Source organism: Belonocnema kinseyi, chromosome 6, assembly GCF_010883055.1.
Source record: "Belonocnema kinseyi isolate 2016_QV_RU_SX_M_011 chromosome 6, B_treatae_v1, whole genome shotgun sequence".
Lineage (NCBI taxonomy): Eukaryota > Metazoa > Arthropoda > Insecta > Hymenoptera > Cynipidae > Belonocnema > Belonocnema kinseyi.
Window position 1 is genome coordinate 20,883,405 of NC_046662.1, and position 26,167 is coordinate 20,909,571.

The 26,167-nt window shown below is 25.5% G+C and overlaps 1 protein-coding gene across 1 annotated transcript in view; it reads right to left on the reverse strand.

Annotated features, from left to right (window-relative positions):
* Positions 1-6,920: 6,920 nt before the first annotated feature.
* LOC117174491 (T-complex protein 1 subunit theta) overlaps positions 6,921-26,167 on the reverse strand; it is a 24,674-nt gene continuing 5,427 nt past the window's right edge. The window contains exons 2-5 of the mRNA XM_033363651.1: positions 24,853-25,155; positions 20,802-21,446; positions 12,946-13,386; positions 6,921-7,408 (exon numbers count right to left, since the gene is read on the reverse strand). Coding sequence (XP_033219542.1) covers positions 7,217-7,408; positions 12,946-13,386; positions 20,802-21,446; positions 24,853-25,155 — 1,581 coding nt within the window. The 3' untranslated portion in view covers positions 6,921-7,216. The remainder of the gene's footprint in view (positions 7,409-12,945; positions 13,387-20,801; positions 21,447-24,852; positions 25,156-26,167) is intronic.

Here is a 26,167-nt window from a genome sequence, read left to right on the forward strand (position 1 = left end):
CGAAAATTTTGGAGTACGGCCCTGGGCGCATCCTTGATTTTATTTAATTCCTTTATTTCACAAAATGAATTATATTTTATGATAATAATTCTGGCGGTATACAGAATAAATTCTGCTATTTGTAACGAAATTTCGGTACAATCAGCCCTCTTTATCTTAAATTACAAGGTAAATTATTTTTATTTTAGAAAAGTAAAAATTCCTTAAAATGCTTTAAAATTTTATATCAACATCTTAAAAAATCCTGTTGTTTTACATTTTTTATTTTAATTAAAATCTACTTTCAAAATTAAAAATGGACAATTTTTAAAGTGAAATATTTTCGAATTACGCATTCTAAACTAAATTCTATCATAACTGAAAAAGATAACAATTTAAATGATTTAAAAAAAAACGGTTGAAATCAAAGTTGGACAGATTTTTTTTTCTAAAAATTTGTAAAATTCCCGGTCAAAAAATAAATTCAAAGGAATTGAAGGAATTCAGGAAATTTAGAGAATATAAGAAAATCAGAATATTTAAGGATATTAGAAAATTCTAGAATGTAGAATATTCAAAGAATTCAGGAGATTTAGAATATTCAAGAATTTGGATTATATAGAAATTGAGATTTTCAGCAATTTAGAATATACGACGAATTCAAGGATTACAAGGAATTCAGAGAATTTTATAGCATTTAGAGAATTCAAAGAATATAGAGAATTCACGGAATTAAGAATATTCAAGGATATCAGAGGCTTCAGAAATTTAAAACAGTCAGGGAATTCAGAGAATTTTCAAGGGATTCAAAATATTCAAGAATTTCAGAAAATTTAAACTTCATGAAATTTCAGAGCATTTAGGTAATTCAAGAAATTTAGAGAAATAAAATAAATATTTAAGGAATTCAGAAAATTTAGAGAATTCAAGGAATTAAGAATATTCAAGGATATCAGAGAATTCAGGAATTTAGAATATTTAGCGAATTCAGAGATTTTTGAAATTAAAAATATTCCAAAATTACAGTTGATTTTGGAATTCAGAGAACTCCTGAAATTTAGAATATTCAAGAATTTCAGATAATTTCACAATTCAGACATTTTCAGGAATTTCGAATATACAAAGAATTCAGAGAATTTGAAATATTCAAGGATTTCAGAGAATAATTAAGAGAATTCGAGCAATTCAAAGAATTCCGTATATTCAAGGATTACAAGGAATTCAGAGAATTTTATAGCATTTAGAGAATTCAAAGAATATAGAGAATTCACGAAATTCAGAATATTCAAGGATATCAGAGGATTCAGGAATTTAAAACAGTCACGGAATTCAAGAAATTTAGAGGATTAAAATACATATTTAAGGAATTCAGAGAATTTAAGAATTGAAGGATTTAAGAATTCAGACATTTTCAGGAATTTTGAATGTGGAAAGAATTCAGAGAATTTGGAATATTCAAGCACTTCAGAGAATAATTAAGAGAATTCGAGAAATTCAAAGAATTCCGAATATTCAAAGAGTACAAGGAATTCAGGGGATTTAGTGAATTCAAAATATTTATCAAATTCAGGAATTAAGAATATTCAGGGAAATCAGAGATTTTTCAAGATATTCAAAATATTCAAACAATTCAGCCAATTCGGAACGTTTAGGGAATTTAAAATATTTCAGGAATTGGGATATTTTCAGGAATTCAAGGATTTCAAGAAATTTATAGAATTTCAGTGATTTGAGAGTGCTTGAGAAACTTAAGGAATTCAGGCAATTGAGAATATTCAAGAATTTCGAGGAATTCAGAGAAATAAAAAATTCTCGAGAATTCAGAGTTTGAAAAATGTTCAATTTCAAATGTCCTACATTTAGGAACAGTCATTGTCAAGTTGCAAAATAGATAAATTCAGACTTTTAATTGAGATTTATTCAATTATTTAAAGATTTAAAAAGAAATTTTTTAATGTTACGATATATGCTTTCAATTCAAGATTGCTTATTTTAAATGAATCCAGTTTTAAATACTTTAATGTTGAAAGATTTAAAACGGAGGTCATAAAATTTTCATAATATTTCATATCATTTTGACCTTTTTACATAATAAACTAAACAAAAACATCAAAAATATTTAATAACAATTTTTTATGATTTTGGATTTTGAACAAATAATTTAACGAGAATGTTTGAAAAGATTTTGAAAAATTTCAAAAGATTTTCTAAATTATCAAAAAAGAATCTAGAATATTTTAAAGCTAGTCCGTTAAATTTGCAAGGTTAGAAAAAATTGGAAACATTTTAAAAGATATGTTGTAGTTTAAACTAATTTTTTGTAAATAATTTTAAATTTGAAAATATTTCAAATTTTTTTAACAAAAATGTACATTTTCGAAGATTTTTTTACATAAAATTTTGAAGCTTTTTAAGAATTTTGGAAGGTTTTAAAACATGACACCATTTTTTTAAAGATTCGTTGGAAAGTTTTTAATGGTTTTTATTTGGAAGTTTATTCAAAAATTTTAAAGTGTATTTAAAAATATTTAAAACCCTTCCAAAAGATTTTCGAAACTTTTGAAAAAGAATATCAAAAATGTTAAGTCATTTTTTTTTTTTAATTTTGCAGCATTTGAAAAAAATTAGAAAATATGAATAATGATTACCGATATTTAGAACTTAAGAAACAATTTCAAAAATAATTTAAAAGTAAAAGAAATTTCCAAAAATTAAAAACAAAATTTTAAATTATTTTTTTTTGGTTTAAAAAATTAATTTGTCAGAAAAGTCAAAAAGAGTTTAAAAGATTGATAAAAATGAGACCACTAAGAAAAACGAAAAATCAAATTCTCGACACGGTGAAATTCCGAAATAATAAAGTTCCTAACAGTTTATAATATTACCGAATTTGAGAATTCCCGAAACTAAACAAATACAAAATTGTTTAAATAATGAATAAATAATTAAATAAAAAATATGCCTGTTAAATAAAAGTACTTTATTTGATTTATTATTTGACAATTTTCAAATTTTTTAAATTAGGGAATTTCCCTGTTTGGTAATTTCGCAATGTCGGATATTTTATTTCGAAAAAAATCTTCAAGATTTAAAATCAATTTTTTATATTTTGAAACATTACTCAACATTTTAGTAATAATTTTAGTTCGGTTAAATGATATTTAGGAATTTTTTAAGAGATTGAAAATATTTAAAAGCTGTGATTTCCAAAAATAAACAAATATATATTTCTTCCAAAGTTCTAAATATCTAAATTTTGTAAAATGCTGTAAAATAATAGAATTTTCTTCAACATTTTCTTGATTCTTTTTGGAAATATCTCAAATCTTCAAAAATCTTTTTGATATTTCTCACTACATTCCTAATACGGTGTCTACTCAAATCCTGGAAAATTTAAAAAGATCTGAAAATGTATATTACGAGATATTTTTAAATATACCACTATCGAATAATTAAATAATTAAATAACACTAAAACTTAAAAGTGAGTGCATATTTAGGTAAAATATTAATTTTACCACACATTATTGAGTACTATATTAAATTCAATTTTAGTTTTAACCCGCTTCAAATTTAAATTCAGAAATTTTTGACTAAAAATATTGGATTTTCAACAACGTTTTTAACTAGATAGTTAAAATTTGAACCAAAAAGATTAATTTTCGAATGTAAAAGACGATTTTTCAACAAAATACCTGAATTCTCAAGCAATAAAGGTCTTCTTTTAGCTTTTTTTCTCTAGTAATATTGGAATTTTCGATTTTCTGCAAACTACTTTCGATAAATAAAAATAAAATGATGAGTCCAATTGAAAAATGTGTCAAATTTCGGATAATTCTAATACTTTCTCAATCATAAATAATAAGAACGTAATAAGTTATAATAAATTTGTATCTCTTTTTTGGATGAACAACTTCTGTTTAACAATTTGTTTTCGTGCCTTTTGCCGTTTTTCCAAAAATTTTTTATTTTTATTTTCAATGCCATTTTTATGATTAAAACAAAAACAACGATTTCTAATGAAAAGTGATTCATAAAAAATTTGTAGATGTGTTTTAGGTGCACAATTTTTGTTAATTTTTTTTTCATGTGTCGTGTTTCCAAAAATGTTATTTTTTTACTTTAAATTGTATATTTATCAATTAAAACAAAAACTATACTTCTTATCAAGAAATGATTCTTAACAAATTTGTAGATCTTTTTTGGAATCACAATTTTTGTTTATTAATCTTTTTTCGTATCTTGCATAGGTGACCACAAAATGGAATTTTTTATTTTTCATTATTTGTTGTGCAATTAAAATTTGGATTTTTCAAGAATATACAAAAAGTTATTATGATTATCGCGTAGATTTGTAAAAAAGCAATGTTTTTATTTTTTTGACTTTTTTTCATATCGTGCGTTGGTTTGGCTTACATTTTTTATTCTCGGCTTATTTCCTTTTCTATTTTAATCGAAAAAAAAATAGTCCCAACATTTTTTTAAAAGCTCAAACTTTTTGAATTTTTATCCAAAAAAAGATGGTTAAAGAAGTCGATTTGATCCATTCATTTTTTCGAGTGTGATCGTGTTTTCGGGCGGATGACGAATTTTTTATTGGAAAAGTTGAATTTTAAACAAAAAATATTAATTTTCACTTTACACAATGAATCAACTAGAATAATTGAATTTTGAATAAAAAGATACATGTTTGAGCAAGAAGATATACCAAATATACCAATATACCAAAAAAGACGAATTTTAAACTGAAAACAGTAATTTTTCAACCAAAAATGTAATAATTAAATTTTTAGTTTAAAAAATGTATGTTCAACCAAAGAGATGAATTTTTAAGAACAATATTATAATATTCAACTGAAATAGTTATATTTTCAGTTGAAAAATTAATTTTTAACGAAATAAAAAAAGTGCAAATTTTCAATAAATAGCTTTTTCAACCAAAAAGATGAATTTTCAGTTGAAATTAAAAATCTTTGACAACAACAAAAGTTAGTTTTTAACAAAAGAGTTTAACTTTCAACTATGTAATTAAATTTGCATTCCAAAAAAGATTAATAAAAAACAGTCGAATTTAACAAAGACTACTTTTCAACATGAGTGGAATTTTAAACTGAGAAATATTTTTTAGTCAAGAGAGAAAAAATTGCAAACCAACTGTTGAAGTTTCAATAAAATACAGGAATTTCCAAGTAGATACTTAAATTTCCAACTAAAAATCATCAATTTTCAATAGTTAGTTGAATACATTAATATAATGCTATTTTTATAAATGAAGAAAAATTGTTATTCAATTTTATATTGATTTTTTCATAGTTGAAAATTAATTTTCTTAACTGAAAAATATACTAATACGATTTTGGCAGAAAATTGATAGCTGTTGAAAATTCAACTATTAAATTTTGTTGTGGAAGAGCCATCATTTTCGTTGAAAATTCTTCTTTTTTTGTTTAAGAATTAATTATTCGTGAATATTTATCTACTCAATTTTTCATTAGGAATTCATTTTCTTTGGATGGAAATTCAACTAATTGTTTAAAAGATTAATTACCTTCTTAAAACTTTTTTTTTACTTGGCCATTTATAACTTTATTTAAAAATTCCTTTTTAGTTAAAAATTAATTATCACACACCAACATGTAACTATTTCATCGAAAATATAACTATTATATTTTTTATTTTTTATTCTTTTTTAATTGAATTTTTAAATAAGAAATATTTTTAAGTCAAGAGAGAAGAAATTGCAAGCAGCTTGTTGAATTTTCAAGCAGGTACTTGAATTTTAAGCTGAAAATCATTAATTTTCAACCAAAAATAGATGAGTTAAATTTTCAATTAAAAAATTAATTTAAAAAAGACGAATTTTTAACAAAATAATTGAATACAGTAATTGAAGACTACTTTTATAAATGAATCATTGTTATTCCATTTCATACTGTTTTTTTTAGTTGGAAATTAATTTTCTTAACTGAAAAATTAACTAATCCGATTTTGAGTGATAATTGATAGTTTTTAGTTGAAAATTGATATTTGTTATTTGAAAATTCAACTATTACAATTTTGTTGTGAAAGAATTGTTATTTCCGTAGAAAATTCTTCTTTTTTTTTGCTGAAGAATTAATTTTTCGTGAATATTTATCTACTAAAGGATCATTTTCTTTGGATGGAAATTCAACTAATTGTTTAAAAGATTAATTACTTTCTTGAAGATTTTTTTTTACTTGAACATTTATAACTTTATTTAAACATTCGTTTTTAGTTAAAAATTAATTATCACACACCAACATGTAACTATTTCATCGAAAATTCAACTATTACATTTTTTACTGTGAATTCATCTTCTTTGATTGCGTATTTAACTATTTGTTTAAAAGTTCAACTAGTTTCTTAACTGTTATTTTTTAATTTGAAGACTCATATTTTTAGTTAAAAATTCATGTTTTTATTAAAAATTAATTTTTGTTTTAACTCAAAATTTAACTATTGCATGAAAAATTCAAATATTATATTTTTCTTTCTAAATTCATCTTCTTATATTAAATTTTGCAATCATAAATATTTTTTTAGTCAAGAGAGAGAAAAAATTGCAAGCAAACTGTTGAATTTTCAACAAAATACAGGAGTTTTCAAGCAGATACTTGAATTTTCAACTAAAAATTATAAATTTTCAACAAATTAATTTTAAAAAAAACAACAAATTTTCAATAAAATAGTTAAGTAAATTATAATAAAGACACTTTTATAAATGAAAAATCATTGTTATTCAATTTCACATGACAATTAAAAAAAATCAAGTACGCTGACAATTCCAGGTTTTCCAGATACGATAGACACCCTGCCTAAAATCGAATTGCTGCTCGAATTTAAGTATTAAACAACTTTAACGCGATTCACGAAGCTAGTTACTATAAAATAAAGGTTTAAATAAAATAAAAAACACAACAATCTCATAAAAAGTATTCATTTTGCAAAATTGTGTTCGTACAAATGAGGTTTCGGAATCAACGCAAATGGATTACGATAAAACGATGTTAGCGATGCAAGTTCAAAACGTCCTTAAACTACAAAAAGCTCCTGCTTTTTTACGATGAATTAGAACTCTAAAAATTGCGTGTGAGATGAAGGCTCAGAAAAACGTTGCAAACATTTTCTGTCAACCTTAGAATTAATAACGATCTTAACACTTGAACGTAAAAAATGCTTTAAGCAATTCGAAATTAAAATACTTTACGCCGCACAATCTATTCGTCGTCACTATTGTGGCCACCGCCAGCACGTGGCTTCGGTCCTCCAGCTCGTTTCGCCATGATTATCTGGTCGATTTTGAGAATTGTGCAGGCTGCATTTACCGCATATTTCAATGCCCACTGCTTCGTCAAAAACAGGTCCATGATTCCAGCCTTCACGGTATCAACCATTTCACCAGTTCCTTCCTAAAATTATTTAAAATTAATTATAATTCAAGCACGTTGATAAACTATGGACTGTTCAAAAACTAAGTCACACATGGAAAATATAAATGCAATAATCCAATGACAAAATTTGGACAACCACTTCCTGAACTTCCAAAATACGTCATCAGAATTTCAACCAAATTCAAAACAAAATAATTATATTAATTTAACAAAAAATAGGAATTTTTCATCGCAGCAAATCTTTATTTTATTATTTTGGTCTCGAATTTATGAAGATATACATCTAAAAAGTGAAATTCTTGCGTCTATAGACCCTATGCTTCAACATCTATACGTCAGTTTTCTAAAATTCAAGAGGGGAAAAAAACATTAGGAAAACTAATCTAGATTTTAAAGCTTAGGGTCCCCATGAATGCAGGAATTTCACTTTTTAGTGGTACATATTCAAAAATTCGAGACAAAAATAATCAAATAATGATTTGATGGCATGAGACATTCATATTTTTTGTTAAATAAACGAATATAACTATTTCAGTTTGAATTTTTTTTTTAAAGTTTGTCTTTTTTATTTTAAAGTTTACCTGTTTTAGCAGAAATCAAATCTTTTTTGATAAAAATGCACTTATTCAGTTAGAAATTAAGGCTATTATAATATTTTCTTTAAAACTTGACTATTCCGTAAAAAAATTATTTTTTGTTTAAAATTTATATTTTCGTGTTGAAAAATGAAATGAAATAGTTTCTGGATGAAAGTTTCACTTACAAAAAAAAGTTGTTTTTTATTACAAATTCATCAGTTTTAGTAAAAAAATTGATATTTTGGATAAAATGCAACTATTTAGTAGAGAATTTAAATATTTTGTTAAAAATTCATCCTTTTGGTTAAAAAAATTCGTCTTTTTCGATTGAAAATTTTATTTTTTTTGCAGAAACTTATTTTTTGTTTGCAAAAATTCAATTTTTAATGTTACTGAGTTAACTGGAATCTTTTTTGGATGAAAACTCAACTTTTTTTGTAATTAAAAATTCTTCTGCTTTGAGATAAATTTCATATTTTTTGATAAAAATACAACTATTTGCCAAAGAGTTCAAATATTCTGTTGAAAAGTCATCCGTTTCGGTTAAAAATTCGTATTTTTGGATTAAAAATTCAATTTTTTTTTGTAGAAAATTATTTCTTGTTAAAAAAATTCATAATTTGATCGTGAAAACTCGACTAAAATCTTTTTCAACAAAAAACTGATTCAACAATTTGTTTCGAAAATTTATCTTTTTGATTTGAAACTTCATCTGTTATAGAAGAAATTTTATTTTTTGTATGAAAATGCAACTTTTTGGTAAACAATCGTCCTTCTATGCTTAATAATTCAACTAATTTGTTTAAAACATTTGGTTGAATCGCCTTGTTAAAAAATCGCTTTTTTTGTTAAAGATTTATATTTTAAGTTGAAAAGTTACGTAACTTTTCCATTTTTTTAAGATTGATATTTTTTAGTTAAAAATTAGCCTTTTTGTTGTAGTAGAAAGTAATTTTTTTGTTTGAAATTTCCTTTTTTTTTTGCTTAAAAATGCATCAGTTTTGCGGAAAATTAATTTTTTGTTGAACAGTCATATTTTTTGTTTGAAAATGGAATTTTTGTAAAGAAAATTTATCTTCTGGTTTGAAGGTTCTATAATTTAGATAAACTTTTATTCATTTTTTGAGTAGAAAATCTTTGTTTGAAAATCGTCTTTTTGGTTTTAAAATTCTTTTCTTTGTTGCCTAAATTTCATTCTTTTCTTATTAAAACATAAACTATGACACTCTTTCGTTGGCAATTCGTCTTTTTAGGTTGAATATTTAACTATTGTGTTAAAAAATGAATTATTTTGTTGAAAATTCCAGTTAAAGAGTTATCTTTTAAAGTAGAAAAAACTTTTTAAAAAAAATAAATTAATACATTTTAAAATTTTAAATTTGTATATGAAACACTGTTTTATTCCGTTTATAAAATATTCTATGGTAAAAACATCATAAGATTAAAATTCTGATATTTGAATATTAATGATTTGAAATGAAAAATTAGTCGAAAAATCAGAGAATTGTCTAAGTTTTCCGCGAGTAGGGTCTTTTTATTCTACTTCGTGGTATTATATAAATAAATTAATGAGCTGCTGCTTTGCATATTTTAAATTCCTGAATATGTCTGAGCTAGAAAATAATTTATATTCAACCAATGATATAACTTGAACAATAAAAACATTGTTAAAAATCATAAATTATTAAATTCTTTTAAATTCTCCTACATTCTGCCATTCTCGGTTATATAACCTGAACTTAAATTATCGGGAATTCAAGAACTCTAATGGTGGTCCACCATTACGCCACCGGGTGCCAGAAAATAGAACTAGAAAGAGTAGGTACAATGTTAAACATGTATTTTAATTTTTGCATAAAAGTGTTTTTACGATTGCTTTGTGAAGTATAAAACCACGATTGAATACTAAAAACAAATATTCGTCAGAAAAAAATAGTTTTAAATAGAATTTCTATCTTATACAGTGAAAAAACAGATTTTTATGAAATATGTTTATAAAAAAATACAATTATTTAATTATTTAATGTGAGTTTCAATGCATTGTAAGATAACATAAATTTTAATTAATGTATGTAGCGACAAATTTTATCCATATTATGCCAAGAATACGAATAATAGACGACTGGAATTTTAATACGAAGTCTAACCTAACTTTTAGATCAGATTTTTAAATAGAAAATATTTAATTTATAAATTAATACAAATTTACTTTGAGTTTATTTTTGCTTCGAAATAAGTCCATTTAAGTTAATAATCTTTTAAAAATCACAATAAAGAGAAGAATAATGGTTTTTTTTTTTAGAAAAATATTTTTGTCAAAAAGTGTAGTTTTCACTGTATAATACGTAAATATCAACTAAAACATTTTGTTTTCGATAAAGACTTATTTTTATTATCCAATAAATACTTTAAATTCCACAAAAAAATGGTTAAAACACTTTTATGCACAAATTAAAATGCATCTTTAAAATCGTGCCTATTCTTTCTAGTTCTAATTTTTGTAACCAGGTGGCGCATCGCAGTTCAACCATTTCCAATAGAAAAATTTACATTAGAATTCATTGTTTTGAATTTTTTTTTAACAATCGATTCGATATCAGAAAATCTTACTGAAAACAGGGTTGGAAAAACGGACGTTTGGTCCTTAACGGGTTAAAATGTTCCTATTGTAATTCGAAAAAAGATTTGGACAACAAGAAAAAATAAGAAAGCAAGGTTTCGTTGCTGTTCCTACCGCCTCAAATTGTTATGGTGGTTGGACGTTAAACAGGATTTTAAATTTTATTTTAATCTAATTTAAATTTCTTAAATTTGAAATAAAAATGTGAATAACAGTTTTTTTCATTTTTGATAAAATGAAAATTAGTCATTTTATTTTTCTAGAGAAACATCTAAATTTAGACTTCACTCTTTCCCTTGTTTTAATATTTGCCTCGATACTAGTTTTTAAAGAGTTCCTCTTTCCCACCGTTTTTCAGGAAACTTTTCCTTTTTCTCTTAAATGCGAACTGAATTAGTAGAACCCAAAAAGAAAATCCAACTAATTTTCGTTGAAACTTAATTTCTTTTAATTTAAAAGTCGGCTATTATACTTTTGGTCCAGAATTCACCTATTTTGATTAAAAATTCGACTATTTGGTTGAAGATTTAACCATTTTTTGCATTTTTTTAAAGTTGAAAATTATTTTTCTCTACTGAAAATTGAAATAATCCAATTTTAGGTGAAAAATTGATGGCTTTCAATTTTTGTTAAAGATTTACTTTTTTTTCGTCGAAAATTCTTTTTCTTTTGTTTGTTTAATGAAAGTTTATCTATTACATTTTTCATTACGGATTCATCTTCTTTGGTTTGAAATTTAACTACTTGGTTAAAAGTTTAACTACTTTGTTAAAAACTATTTTTTTTCTTGTTGAATTTACATAACTTTAGTTGAAAATTCGTTTATTTTTTGTTGTTGAAAATTAATTATTTTAACTAAAAATTTAACTTTTATGTCGAAAACTCAACTATTACAGTTACAATTTTGTAGTTAACTCATAATTTTAGTTGGAAATTGTTTTTGTTGTTAAAAATTTATTATTTAAACTAAAAATTTAACTGTTTTGTCAAAAAATCGTTTTTGGTTACAAAATCATTATTTTTTTGTTGGATAATATATTTTTATAATTGCTAATGTAACTTCCATTTTGTTTAGAGAGGTGCTAGTTTTATGTGTGAATTTCAACTATTTGGATAAAAATTAATTTTTTGTTGGAAACTCATATTTTCGGATTGGAAATTCATCTTTTTTTATGTAGAAAAATCGTCTTTTTGGCTTAAAAATTCAAAGGTTTTGCTAAACATTCGTATTTTGCGTTGAAAATTCTATTAGTTTGGTAGAAAAATCAACTATTTGGTTAAAAATCAACTTTTGGTGAAAAATTCATATTTTCGGATAGAAAATTTAACTGTTTCATACAAAAATTCGCCTTTTTGGCTTAAAAATTTAATATGTTTTTTCTCCCTTGAATGAAAAATATTTCTTGGTTGAAAACGCATGTATTTCGGTAGAAATTTTACATTCTTTGGTTAAAAGTGTCTGGTTAAAAATTAATCTGTTTTGATTGAGAATTCAACTATTTTGTTGAAAATTTGTCTTTTTTAGTTGAAATATTAACTATTATATTTTGCGTTAAGAATTCATATTTTTATTGAAAATTCCACTACTTGGTTCACATTTGAATTTCTTTGTTAAAACTTAATTTTATTTCTTGAAGATTCATCAATTTAGTTGAAAATGTAAGTATTTTATTAAAGTTAAACTATTTTGTTAAAAAGTTATCTATTGCTCGAAAATTCATCTGTTTTGTTCAAATTTCTATTTTAAAATTAAATTCAACAACTTGGTTAAAAATGCAATTTTTGGTTGAAAATTAATATTTTTAGTACAAAATTCAACTATTTTATAGACGTTAAAAAGATATTTTTTAGTAGAAATTTGATCTTTTTTGGTTACAATTTATGGTTATATTCAACTATTTTCTATAGTTCAACCATTTATTTTATTGAAAAATCAACTATTTGATTGAAATTTGAACTTCTTTGTTAAAAAAAAAGCATTTCTTTTATTGAAATTTTATCATTTTCGTTAATAATTTAACCACTTTGTTAAATATTTGTGCCTTCTTGTTTCGAAAATTCAACTATTTGGTTCAAAGTGCAAATGTTTTTAAATCTTTTTGTTTAACAATTCGACCAATTGGTTGAAAATTCAACTATTGAATGAAAACTTCAAATATTTTCATTAAAATTTGTCCATTTTGCTTGAAAATTCAACTATTTGATTGATAATTTCTTTAAAAAATCACCCTATTTCCCCTGTTTAAAGAACATTTGAGGCTTGTTCGTATTTGTGAGTATTTAAAATAACATGACCCAGTTATTGAACTCCTATTGGCAAAAAATTCGCAATAATAATAAAAAATAAAAAAACTCACACTGCAATCGAAACCATAAGCCTTGTTTCCTTCCTTGTGGGATGCATAAAGTTTCGAGAGAAGTTCTGACGGCTGACAGCCATTGTTCTCCGCCAAAGTCTTCGGGAATGTTTCAAGAGCCGTGGCAAATTTACGCACTGCATATTGTTCAAGGCCTGGCAGAGTATTGGCGAATTCAGCGATTTGGAAGGCCAATTCAACTTCTACAGCTCCGCCACCAGAGACAAAACGTCCGTCACGAGTAATTCCCTTGTAGGTGTTGACACCATCATCGATGGCACGTTCAATGTCGTCCATATAATTTTCGGTGGATCCACGAATGACAATTGTGCTAATGCGACTGTCCTTGCCATCGAGGCTGAAAATAACGACGGATGTGTCTCCCAACTCGTCGATGTGAATCGTACTTGCGAAACCCAGTTCTTCTGAAGTTGGAGGCGCCTGTCAATCAGAAAGGACATTTACAATTTAATTTCTGGCAAACTTTAATCGACAGCAGGCGGAACCACGAGATCTGCAGTAAAAAAATATATATATTTTTTTTTTTGTAATTTATGGCGACGAGTACAAATTAATACAATTAGATAACAATTACTGCAAAATTTAAGAAATTTAAATTAGATTAAAATCCAAATTAAAAATATTCTATATAAGGTCCAATAATCAAATTGATGCAAACTCCTATTTAAAAAAAAAAAAACACGTATCCAAAGATTAAATTTGGACCACAACAAACAAAAACCAAAATTTAAATCCTATTGTAATCTGAAAAATAAAAAAAATTAATTAATTTTCGGACAAAAATAAAAAAGAGGAAAGAGCCAACCATATGCCCTTTCTTCTTTTTTTCTTTCTTTCGCCTTTTTGATTTATATTATCATCAAATTACAATAAAATAATAGTCAAAATAAAAATATAAAAATAAATAAAATAAGGGTACTGTACGAGTGCAGAAACGTTGGTAATGCAATTTTATTTATTTATTCTTTTATTTTGAATGTTATTTTCTTGTAATTTGATGATAATAAAAATAAAAAAGACGAAAGAAAAAAAGAAGGAAGGGGATGTGGTTGACTGCTTTCTCATTTTTCTTTCCTCTTTTTTATTTTTGACCGAAAATTAATTTATTCTTTTTTTATTTTTCAGATTACAATAGGATTAAAGTTTTTGTTTTCTTTTTGTTTGTTCGTTGTGGTCCAAATTTGGTCGTGGGATTCTTGTTTTTTTTTTCTAACAGGAGTTTGCAACAATTACTGCAGAAATTTCGGAAAAAGGTGACCCTCTTCAGTTAATTATTTAGAAAAATTCTTTACACATAATTAATACAATATAAGTTGCTGTTTTTTATAAACACAGGCAATGGGTAAAAATAAATTTAGGATAAATTCATAAGACGTCAAATCCATTCAAATTAAATTCAAAAGAATTCGATTGATTTCCGTGAAATTAGAAAGAATTTAGAGGAATTTAGGGGAAACGAGAAGAATTCGACGAAATTCATGAAAGTTCAAGATGAATTAAAAAAAGCTAAATGAATTGAAAACAATTTAAAAATATGAACAAAATTCATTGAATTCAGTAATATTTAAATGAGATTAGAAAAGTGCAAGGGAATTTAAAGGAGTTTGATGAAATGCCTGAGAATTCAAGGTGAGGTTAAAAGTTTTGAGGATCAATTACATGAAAACTTTTAAAAATATAAAGATATTCAATTAAATTAAATTTATTAAATTTAGAAGAATTAAAGTAAATTTTTAAAAAATCAAAAGAATTCCGGAGAATTTAAAATAATCGAAGGTATATTAATATGATTTCAGTGTGAATTTCAAACAAAATTTCGAATATTTAAACCTGTACTAATTTCTAACAAAAAAAAGTGATTAATGACTACAAAACAATTCAGAAGAATTTAAGTGAATTAAAAAATTTTTTAATCGAAAAAATCTATTTATTTGAGTAATAATAATGAATAATTAAAACACAATTAATAATTAAATAATTAAAATATATTTAAATGACAAATTTAAATAAAGGGAATTGAGAAGAATTCGATGAAAATAAAAAAAAAATCAAGCTGAATAAAAGAAATTGTCAAGTGAAGTGAAAATAATTTGAAAATAAAAAAATCCATTGAATTAAGTAGAGTTGAGTAAATTTAAACGAATTCAAGTTAAATTAAACAAAATTCCTAAGAATGTAAAAGAATTCAGAATATATTAATAAAAATTCAGGGTGAATTAAAAAATTTAAAAAACTTCAAATCTTTGAAACTCTACTCATTTTTGACAAAAAAAAGTGACTGCAATTTATTACAGTAAATTTTGAGTGGATTTTCAAATAATTTAAGGGAATTAAGAAGAATTCGATGAAGTTCATTACAAAATTAAGCTAAATTTAAGAAGCCAGTAAGTTAATTGAAAATAATTTTAAAATATGCAAAAATTCTTTGAATTCAGTAACTCTGAAATGAGTTAAAAAAAATGGCATTCAAAAGAATTTGATGAAATGCCTACGAATTTAAGGTGAGTTTACAAAACTTCACGATGAATTGAAAAAATCATTTTTTCAATCCACTGAATTGAGTAAAATCGAGAGAATTTATAAGAATTCCAAAGTATTTAAAAGAGTTCAGAATAAATTAATAAGAATTCAGGGCGCATTCCAAACAAAATTGTCAAAAAGATTTGAAAATCTCTTCTAATCTTTGAAATCCTGAGAAATCCCTCACTTCTGGTCAAATCAGTTAAAAATGTCTGTAATTTTTTTAAATAACTTAAAATAATTTGTTAAAAGTCCATAATTAAATTTTTTTTTTTAATCCATTCAATTAAGTAATATTCAGTTAATTTATAAGAATTCATCAAGTAAACTGAAAAATCAAAAGAATTCCAAAGAATTTAGGGCTTATTCAAAAAAATAATTTCAAATATCTTCAAATCTTTTAAACCCTATAAAATACCTCACTTCTAGAGAGCTTTAAATCCCTTATAAATTTTATTGGTGAAAATTTAACTGTTTTGTAAAAAAGTCGTATTTTTGGCTTGAAAAATCATTTTTGTTGTTGAAGATAAATAACTTGAGTTGAAAATTCATCTCTTCGGTTGAAAATGTAACTAATTTGTTGAAACTTCGTCTTTTTGTGTAAAAAAAAAAAACCAATGATTTGACTAAACATTAATTTTTTAGACAATTCATATTTTATTCTTGAAAATTAAACTGTTTCAACAAAAATTCGTCTTTTTTGGTTGAAAATTAAACTGCTTCGTTAAAAGTTGATACACTTCGTTAAAAATTTATAGTTGTTAAAGATTCATAATTTTATTTGAAAATTCGTCTTTTGCGGTAAAAAATTAATACTCTTCGTTGAAAAATCAGTGTTTTAAGTGAGAATTCAACATACAGTATTTATGATTCTTAAAATTTTGAAATTGAAGGGGGAAAAAAGAGGCATTAAATAAAAAAGAAAGTTGGACGGACTGTCACCTCTGTTTGTCACAAATCATAATTACGGTTTTTTCAGTTTAATTTTAAATCGTAAATCTTTCTCTCTGATAAAAAAATATATATTTACAATTTCAGATAAACAATAATGTACGAGCAGTTTACATCGGATTTCAAAATTTGTGAAAAATCCCGATCACTGAATCTCGGGGAAAAAAATCCCTGACAATTCCAGGTTTTTTCTAGGTATCTAAAGTTTTGTCCAGATATAATTTTTCATAGCATGGGGCTATTCAAATACTTCGCACATTTTAAAACAATTGAATCGGAATATGTATGTATACAATTTCACGATTTTATTATAAAAAATATTTTTTCCCTAGGAATTCAATCAATATTACAAGATATTCTTAAATATTGTAGCAGGATAGATTAATTAAATACTCAAATAATACTAAAAATATAATTGATAATTTCTTGAATTTGTCTCTAAAGTCCATGCATTTGAATAATAATTAAAATAAATTTTTATTTTTTCTACTTATACTTAAAATGGATAAAATTAATGTAACAAATTGTAAAAAATTGAATTTTCAAATAAATAGATGAATTTTTAACCAAATAGTTTAATTTTCTACAAATAAGGTGATTTTTTCAAATAACAAATTAATTCGTAATCAAATAGTTCAATTTTTAACTAAAAAAGATCGATTTTCGAAAAATTAGCTCAATTTTTAACTAAAAAAAGATCAGGTTTCAACCAAAAATATAAGTTACATTTTCAGTTGAAAAAAATTTTCCACGATAAAAAGCAGATTTATTTTAAAACAAATTTAATTTAACTTTGAACGAAGTAGTCTTATTTTTAAACAAAAATATGAATTTTCAACTAGAATCATGAATATTTAACTGGAATACTTGAATTTTTAACTAAAAAGATAAATTTTCTACCACGACAATGATTTTTCAACAAAATACATGAATTTTCAATAGAATATTTGAATTATCAACTAGAAAAAGACCAATTTTCAACCAAATCGTTGAATTTTTGACTAAAATGATGTCATTTTCAATTGGAATAGATGCATCTTCCGGCAAAAAGAACTAATTTTCAAAAAAAAAAAAACTAATTTTCAAAAAACTAGTTAAATTTTCAAACAAAGTGATGAATTTTCAAATAAAATGATGAATCTTCAACTGGAATAGTTGACTTTGAAACCAAAAACATAAACAGGATGTCTGGCCATTCATAGGAACAAAATTCAAGGTCTTCTCCAGGTTTTCCAGGTCAAGAGATCAAAATTTTCCAGGTCGCCTTTTTTTACATCAAATAATGAAATAAACGTTTGTCATACATGTAAATGTATGTCTTTGTGTAATCTTTAGAAATATTTCTAAATCTTTGTAATGTCTTTGAAATCATTGAACTCTTTGTGAAAAAAACCTTAGTGAAAGCTTGAAATTTCGGTGAAACCTTTTGGCATTTTTCAAAGCTTTTGTAAAATCTTTAAAATTTTTGAAATCTTTGTGATCTCTATCTTTGATGTTTGTTTGTAAAATCTTTTCTGTTCGTTTGAAATTATTAAAATCTTTTCAAATCTTCTCAAATTTGTTGAAAGATTTTGAAATCATTAAAAAGCTTTTAAATGTTTTGAAATTCTTTAAATCTTTTGAAATCCTTATGAACTCTTTAAAGAAATTGTGAAATCTTCTCTAAGTTTAAAATCTTATAGAAAATTTTTATATAGTTTAAAATATTTGAAATTTTTTTAAATCTTTGAAATCTGTTGTACTATACTTGTTGAAATCTTTTAAGTCCTTGAAAGCTTTGAAATCTACGAAAAACTTGTGAAATTTTTTTTAATTTTTATAAAATCTTTGAAATATTTTTGAAATGTTTTCTTAATCTTCGTAATCGTTTGAAATCTTTGAAAATTTTGTAAAATCATTTGACATCTCCTAAAAAATTTCGAAGTTATTTAAAACCTTTTGAAAGTTTTAAAATCTTTGTTTGAAATCCTTGTAATCTTTGTGAAATATTTTGAAATGTTTATAAAATCTTTCTTGAATCTTTGTTTGGAAAATCTTTTGTATTCGTTGGAATCATTGAATTATTTGAAATATTTTGAAATCTTCTAAAATGTTTTAAAACCTCTTGAAATCGTTTCAAATTTTTGAAATCTTTGAAATCTGGTGTACTGTACCCTTTTTGAAATCTTTGAAATCCTTTAAATCTTTAAAGTTTTAAAATCTTTATGAAATCTTTATTGAAATCTGGCATGCGCGACTTTTTTAAATCGTTAAATTCCGTGAAATCTTCATGAAATTTTAAAGATATTTAAAATATTTTGAAATGTTTAAAATCTTTTGAAATCTTTAGAAATATTTTGTAAGATTTGAAATCTGTTGTACACTCAAAAATCGAGGGTCAACCCCTCGAAAAATCCGTATAAAGTGCCTTGAAATATCTTGATTTATTCTGTAATAAACAAAAGATAAATTATATCTTGACGAATAAAAAAATTTTCAGCAGCAAGATTTTTTCTAAACGAGATGTTTCTTTCATAATAGACTAAAAGATTTAAATTACTCTTCGCATTTCGATAGAATTACTGTTTTAAAAGAAAAAAAAAAAGAATAAATAAAATTCAAGGTTTTCGTGAAAAAATCAAGGAGATTTCCAGGTACTCAAGGTTTAAACAAAATTGAAGGAGAGTTCCAGGTTTTCAAGGTCACTGGACACCTTGATGAATTTTCAACGAAAACGATGAGTATTTAACTAGAATTAAATTTCCAGCAAAAAGATTAATTTTCAACTCAGAAGATTAACTTCTACTAAAAGAGTTAACATTTTTAACCAAATATTGAATAGTTAAATTTTCAGTATAAAAAATTAATGTTAAAAAAATAAAAGAATCAAATTTTCAACAAAATATTCAAAACTGCAAGTGGAATAATTAAATTTTCATCCGAAAAAAATTAATTTTTAACAAAATAGCTAAATACAGTAATATAAACTTACTTTTACAAGTGAGGAATCTTTTTTATTCAATTTAACCCTTTCCGGCATACATTTTTCAGGGAAACGAGTTTTCATGAAAATTGGTACATAGGGGTTTTTGGGGTCGCTGATTACGAATCTGAACTCAGATTTCGCAAATTCAAAATGGCGGATCCAATATGGCGGCTAAAATTTGGCATATTTTTTATTTTTTCTGAAAATTGGTATACGGGAGTTTTTGGGATCATTGATCACGAATTTGAACTCAGATTTAGAAAATTCAAATTTGTGAATCCAATATGGCGGCCAAAATTTGGAATTTTTTATTTTGAAAATTGGTTTACAGGGGTTTTTGGTATCTCTGATCACGAATTTGAACTTAGATTTTGGACATTCAAAATGGCGGGCAAAAATTCAAAATATTTCTAAATTGTTTTTGAAAGTTGGCACAGGCAGGGGGTCGCTGATCATGAATCTGCATTTAAAATGACAAATATTTAGAATATTAAGGTTTGAAAAAATATACACCTACTCACCTATAACATGGATTAGTACCAATTTTCTGAATTTTCAAAATCTAAATTCAGATTCGTGATCAGTGACTCCAAAAATCCTTGTACACTAATTTTTTTTTAATCCGGAAAACTTTATTATTTTGACCGCCATATTGTATCCGTCATTTTGAATTTTCAAAATCTAAGTCCAGATTCGTATTCAGCGATCCAAAAAACCTCTTTATACCAATTTTCAGAAAAAAATACAAAAATATTCCAAGTTTCGGGTACCAGCTTGGATCCACCATTTTAAATTTCTAAAATCTGAGTTCATATTCGTGATCACTGACCCCAATAACCCCTGTATACCAATTTTCAGATAAAATCCAAAAATATTCCCAATTTCGGCAGCCATATTGGATCCGCCATTTTGAATTTTCAAAATCTGAGTCCAGATTCGTATTCAGCGATCCAAAAAAACCCTTAAGCAACCATTTTCATAAGAATATAATGAAAAGTTTTTTCAAAAATGAATTTTTTTCAACAAAAAAGGCTTTTTTCATCTTTGTTCATAAGTATTAACAAATTATTTTAAAAATGTAGACCCTTCGCACAAAAATTTCAATTTTCTATCATCATGCGACCATGAATTTAAAAAAAAAACCTGTGTAAAATCCAATAAAAAATACTCTGAAATCACAAAAAATGATATGAAAAAAGGTGGGAATACGGTATTCCCACCATGCCGCAAAGGGTTAATATTGCAATTAAAAAAAATTAGGCATTTTCTCAAAAAAATTCCCTAACTTTAAATAGAATTCCTTGATATTTCCAGGTTTTCCAGATGCATAAAAATTCCCTGACAATTCCAGGATTTCTGGAATACTAAATTAAAAAAAAAAAAGTAAATAAATAATCACCAGTTTCGTAAGTGCCGTAGCTCCAACAGCCTTACAGAGTCTCCTAATATCAAATTTGCTAGGCAGACGAACCGCCATCAAGTTGTACTTGTTGATGTAGTGAAGCGCCATATCACCAAATTTGCCTCCAGAAACAATAACATCAGCTCCACTGTCGGCAATCGATTTGATCTGTGCCTCAAGCATCGACTCTTCGCCTCGGGAGAAGTTCAGAAGCTCATCAGCCGATTTGATTAGCACAGTGCCTTTCGTTTCCGTGGGAGTGATGTCCACCGGACAAGTATAAACGACAATTTTTGCGTTCGCTTTCTTCGTCACATCACCTTCGACAACTCGCTTGAAAACCATTCCCTGCACAACCTGCGAGGATTGGATTCCACAACCAAGGATTTTGCAGACCCTGACATTGTCGACATTAAAGTTGGATTTTTCCGTGAGTGAGGAAATGCAGGCTTGAGAAATAAGGTCGGCGAGAAGATCTTCCCGGCCGTACTGTTTGCTCATCACCGACGTTCTGATGCCGGATTTTATTTGTTCAACGTTACGGAAGTCTTTGACTTCGTGCACGACCTGTGTGGCCAGGATTTCCAGAGCCTTATTCAGAGCGGTTTCGTAGCCTTCTACGATTTCGGATGTGGTGATTCCCTGCAGAAAGAAATGGATTTAAGTTAATCCTTAAAGGGCATACTGGGTGTAAATGACCCAGCCACTTATTTGCGCTTTAAAAAAAAAATGTGCCAAATTCAAGAAAATGGAACATATGGCACCGAATTAACAAATGACATGAAAATCTATTTTTCTATGTCATTTTCATATAATTTTGATTTTTATAATTTTTGTATGCAGTTTAAGATCAATAAAATCGTTTAATCACGCAAAGTATGGTGTTTCATTTTTCATTGAATTGAAGCTTTTATTTTTTCGAATAAATACCTTTTTTGGAACGAACACTATAAGACTAATGTTATTTTTGAAGCGCCTTATCTCGGAAGTATTTAAGTAAAATTTTCAGTAAAAATATCAAAAACTTTAAAAAGTTATGAACTTTAGAGTGAAAGAAGTACCATTTTTTAATTTTTTTCCAAAAAGAATTTTTTGAACTGCTTTAAATTTCAAAAACTGTTATGAAACCTTTTTCTCCTTAAACTACATGAATTAAACATAATTAATCGATATTCGTGTAAAAAACTATCCAATACCGTCGACACAGCACACGTTTGAATATCCTTGGGTGCTTAACACCCAGTATGCTCTTTATGTAATTTTACGGAAGTGCGCCCTTTAAGGATAAAATTGTTCAATTAACAATAGTTATTCAGAGTTTTATTTTTTGCTTTCTCTTCAGGGAAAGATTACAATTCTTATTTAATCCTAATGATGAAGGTTTCATTTTATTCTTTGAAGGATTTTCTACAGTTCTCTTTTAGCGGTGTTAATTAACATTTAAACTATCATTGTTTATGACAATAATAACTGTATGATTTCTAAATTAATTTTTAAAAATAAAATCCACCCAAACAGAAATTTAGAGAATCCTTCGGAGAATAAAATGAGGCCTTGGTCATTAGGATTAAATAAGAATTGTAACTTTTTCCTAAATAGAAAGGAAAAACTAAACCTGTAAATAACTACTGTTAAATAAACAATTTTAATCTGAATTATTTTAACTTAAGTGTGCTTAGAATCCTTCGTCAAGATTTACAGAAATTAATCAAACATTTCCAGAGTGGCGATTCAGCGGACAATTTTAAATTCCCGGTCATTTTCCGGTGAAGTTTTTTAAAATTTTTTCCGGTCAATTCAAAGTAACATATTCATATTTTCCGCGACATGTAAGCATTTATTTTTATTCTTAACGTTCATTATAAACAGCCTTTAACACAAAACAGCAAAAAATTGCAAAATAAATGAATTTTGAACCAAGCACCTACATTTTCTAAATAAAAAATATCAACTTTCAAAAACAACAAAAGACAGATTTAAAAGAAAAAGTTGAATTTTCAACCAAAGTGATAAATTTTCAAATAAAATTATGAACTGTTTTTAAACAAGAAGGTTCAATTTTAAATAAAAATATTCATTTTGAACCTAAAATGGAATAGTAACAATTTTAGTTTTTAAAAAATGTATTTTAAACCGAGCATAAGAGTTTTCAACTAAAACAATGAATTTTTAACTGAAATTGTTCAATTTTCAAACAAAAAAATCAATTATTAGTAAACAAAAAAGATCAATTGTCAACCAAAACTTAAATAATTAAAATTTAAGTTAAAAAAATAATAAGCAACCAAAAAGATCGATTTTCATCTAAAATTATGAAATAAGTTAAAAAAAAATTATATTTTCAAATAAAGTGATCAATTTTCAAATAAAATTGTCAATAATTAACTAGAATAATTGAATTTTTCACCAAAAAGATTAATTTTCTACCAAGAAGAATAATCTATGCAAAGAAGAATCATTTTTATGAAAAATGATGAATTTTCAACTAAAAATGATCATTTTTAAACAAAAAAAATTCAAGTTACATTTTCAGTTAAAAAGAAAAAATAATTGTCAACCAAAAAAAATCAAAATAAAAAACAAGATTTCAATCAAATAGGTCATTTTTCAAACAAAGAAATTAACTTTTTATTGTAACTATAAACCTTCAACAAACAAATTAATTTTTAACAAAGGAGTTTAACTTTCAACCGAATTATTTTATTTTTAACTAAAATGATAAATATTCAACTGGAATACTTGATTTTTTAACTAAAAAGAAGAATTTTTAAAGAAGAAGATTAACCTTCAGAGAAAAAGATAATTTTATACAAAAAGATCGATTTTTTATAACAAAATACGAGAATTTTCAACGAGATAATTGGATTTTCAATTGAAAAGGTTAAATTTCCATCCAAGTGGTTGAATTTTGAACTAGAAAAGATACATTTTTAACAAAAAATGGAATAGTTAAATTATCAGTTTAAAAAATTAATTTGAAGTTGCTTAAAAAAAAAGATACATTTTCAACCAAAAATAGACTAATTTAATTTTTTTGGTTAAAAATCTAAATCTTCACAAAAAAATTTTTTTAACGAATTTTCAAGAAAATAGTTCAATTTTCCACTTTAATAGGTAAATTTTCATTTAAAAAAATGTATTTTCAACAAAGCAGTTATAGTTTCAATCAGAGATGAATTTGTAAATAAAATTGTAAAGCTTTACCTGGAATAGTCGAATTTTAAACCCAAAAGATGAATTTTCAACTAAAATGATACATTTTTAAGTGGAAAAAGTTAGGTTTCAATCAAAATAATAAATTATTAACTAAAAGAGTTGAATTTTAAACCAAAGAGATGAATTTTCAACTAAAATTATGGAATATTCAATTATAATAGTTACAATTTTAGGTAACAAAAAGAAAAAAAAATATTAAAAAAAAACAGTTTCATTTTTAAAGGAAGTGATGAATTTTCAACTGGAAGTGTCGAATTTAAAATAAAAATGATGAATTTGCAACTAAAATATTGAATCTTTAATAAGAATAATTTAATTTTGAAACAAAAGATGAATTTTTTACTAAAATCATGGAATATTAAACTGGAAGAATTATATCTTCAGTTTAAAAAAATTAATTTACAAAAATGAATAAAATAGCTACTTCTGCAACCAGAGACGAATTTTTAATTAAAACTGTGAGTTTTCAAACAAAGAAGATTAATTTTCAACGACAAAATTTAATTTTTAATACCAAGTTATTACATTTTCATTACAAAAAATATGAATTCTGAAAGCAATTTCAACCATAAAAATATTTTTATTTTAAATCAAAAACAGTTAATTTCAACCAAGAGAGAATTTTCAACCAGAGATTTAAATTCTCGATTAAAAACGAACATTTTTTAACTAGAATCATTGTTATTCAATTTCATATTGCAATTAAACAAAAATGAAGCACACTCCTGAAAAAATTCCCTGACATTTCCAGGTTTTTTCAGATTATATAAAAATGCCTGGAAAATTCCGGGTTTTCCAGGAAAGGTAGACACCCGGTAGAAGGTATATTTACCAAACGAAGGAGATCTTCAGCATTTTCGAGAAGAGCACCGGCGAAAATGACGACGAAATTGGTACCATCTCCAACTTCTGCTTCCTGCATCTCGGATGCCATCACCATCAGTTTTGCAGCTGGATGTTCGACTTCGAGTTCTTTGATTATTGTGGCTGCATCGCTCGTGACAATCAGTTTTTCGAGGTGGTTAATTATCATTTTGTTCATTCCATTGGGACCATAGGCAGTGCGAACGCATTGGGAGAATTGCTTGCAGGCGGTTATGCTTCTGTAGATTGCTTCTTCAAGCCCAGAAAAGTACTGGAAAATAGTTTTAAAAACAAAAATTTTTAAAGTTCAACTCGTTAGTCATTATTCCTTGACTTTAAAAAACTTACATTTTAAAACGAGCTTTAAATTTCTCCATATTTAGCAATCTAATATCAAAGGCTGCAAATTTAAAATTCATAAAGTAATCTAACACATTTGTTTCAACTAATTAATAATAATCTACAATAAATGGAAATTATTAATTTGGAACTAATAATTTGGAAATCAATATTTTTGGCGTACTTATTATGTTTCTTTGATTTTCTTTTTTCAGTTATATATGTATTTCATTTTTTTATGACTTAAAATACTTGGATTGAAGAAAAAGCCTTTATCAATGACTTCTGAATTATATTAATGTTCAGAATTCCTGAAATTCTTTAAATTCTCTGAATTCCTAGAATTCCTGGAATATTCTGAATCCCTTATTTCCTTTAATTTAATGAATTCCTGGAATTCCCTTAGTGCTCTGAAATTCTCTGAATTACTCGAATTCCCTGAATGCATTAAACCCCCTGAAATTCTTGAGAAATCTGGATTCTCTAAATTTCTTAAAAACTCTTTTCTCAACTACCCATAAATCTTTAAATTCCTAAATCATCCTAAATTTCGTTAATATTCATAAGTTCTCTAAATTTTTTGACTTCTCTGAAATCCTTAAATATTCTGAATTCCTTCAATTGCTTGAATACCATGAATTCCTTGAAAATTTTGAATTTATGGAATTCCTAGAATTCTTTGAACTCTTTCAATGCTCTGAAATTCCTTAAATTTTCCAAATTTCTTGAATATTCTAAATTCCGTGAATTCGCTGAGTTCCTTAAATTACATAAATGCTATAAAATCTCAAAAATTGAGCGTGTGGATTCCATAACGTCCTTAAGGGCATGTGACACAGCTGAATACCTATATTAACGACCTCACTTTTTCAGTTCACTGAATGTTTTTTTAAACCTAAGAACTTTTTTTATAAATAAAATATCGAGCTGAAACTTTGGAAAAT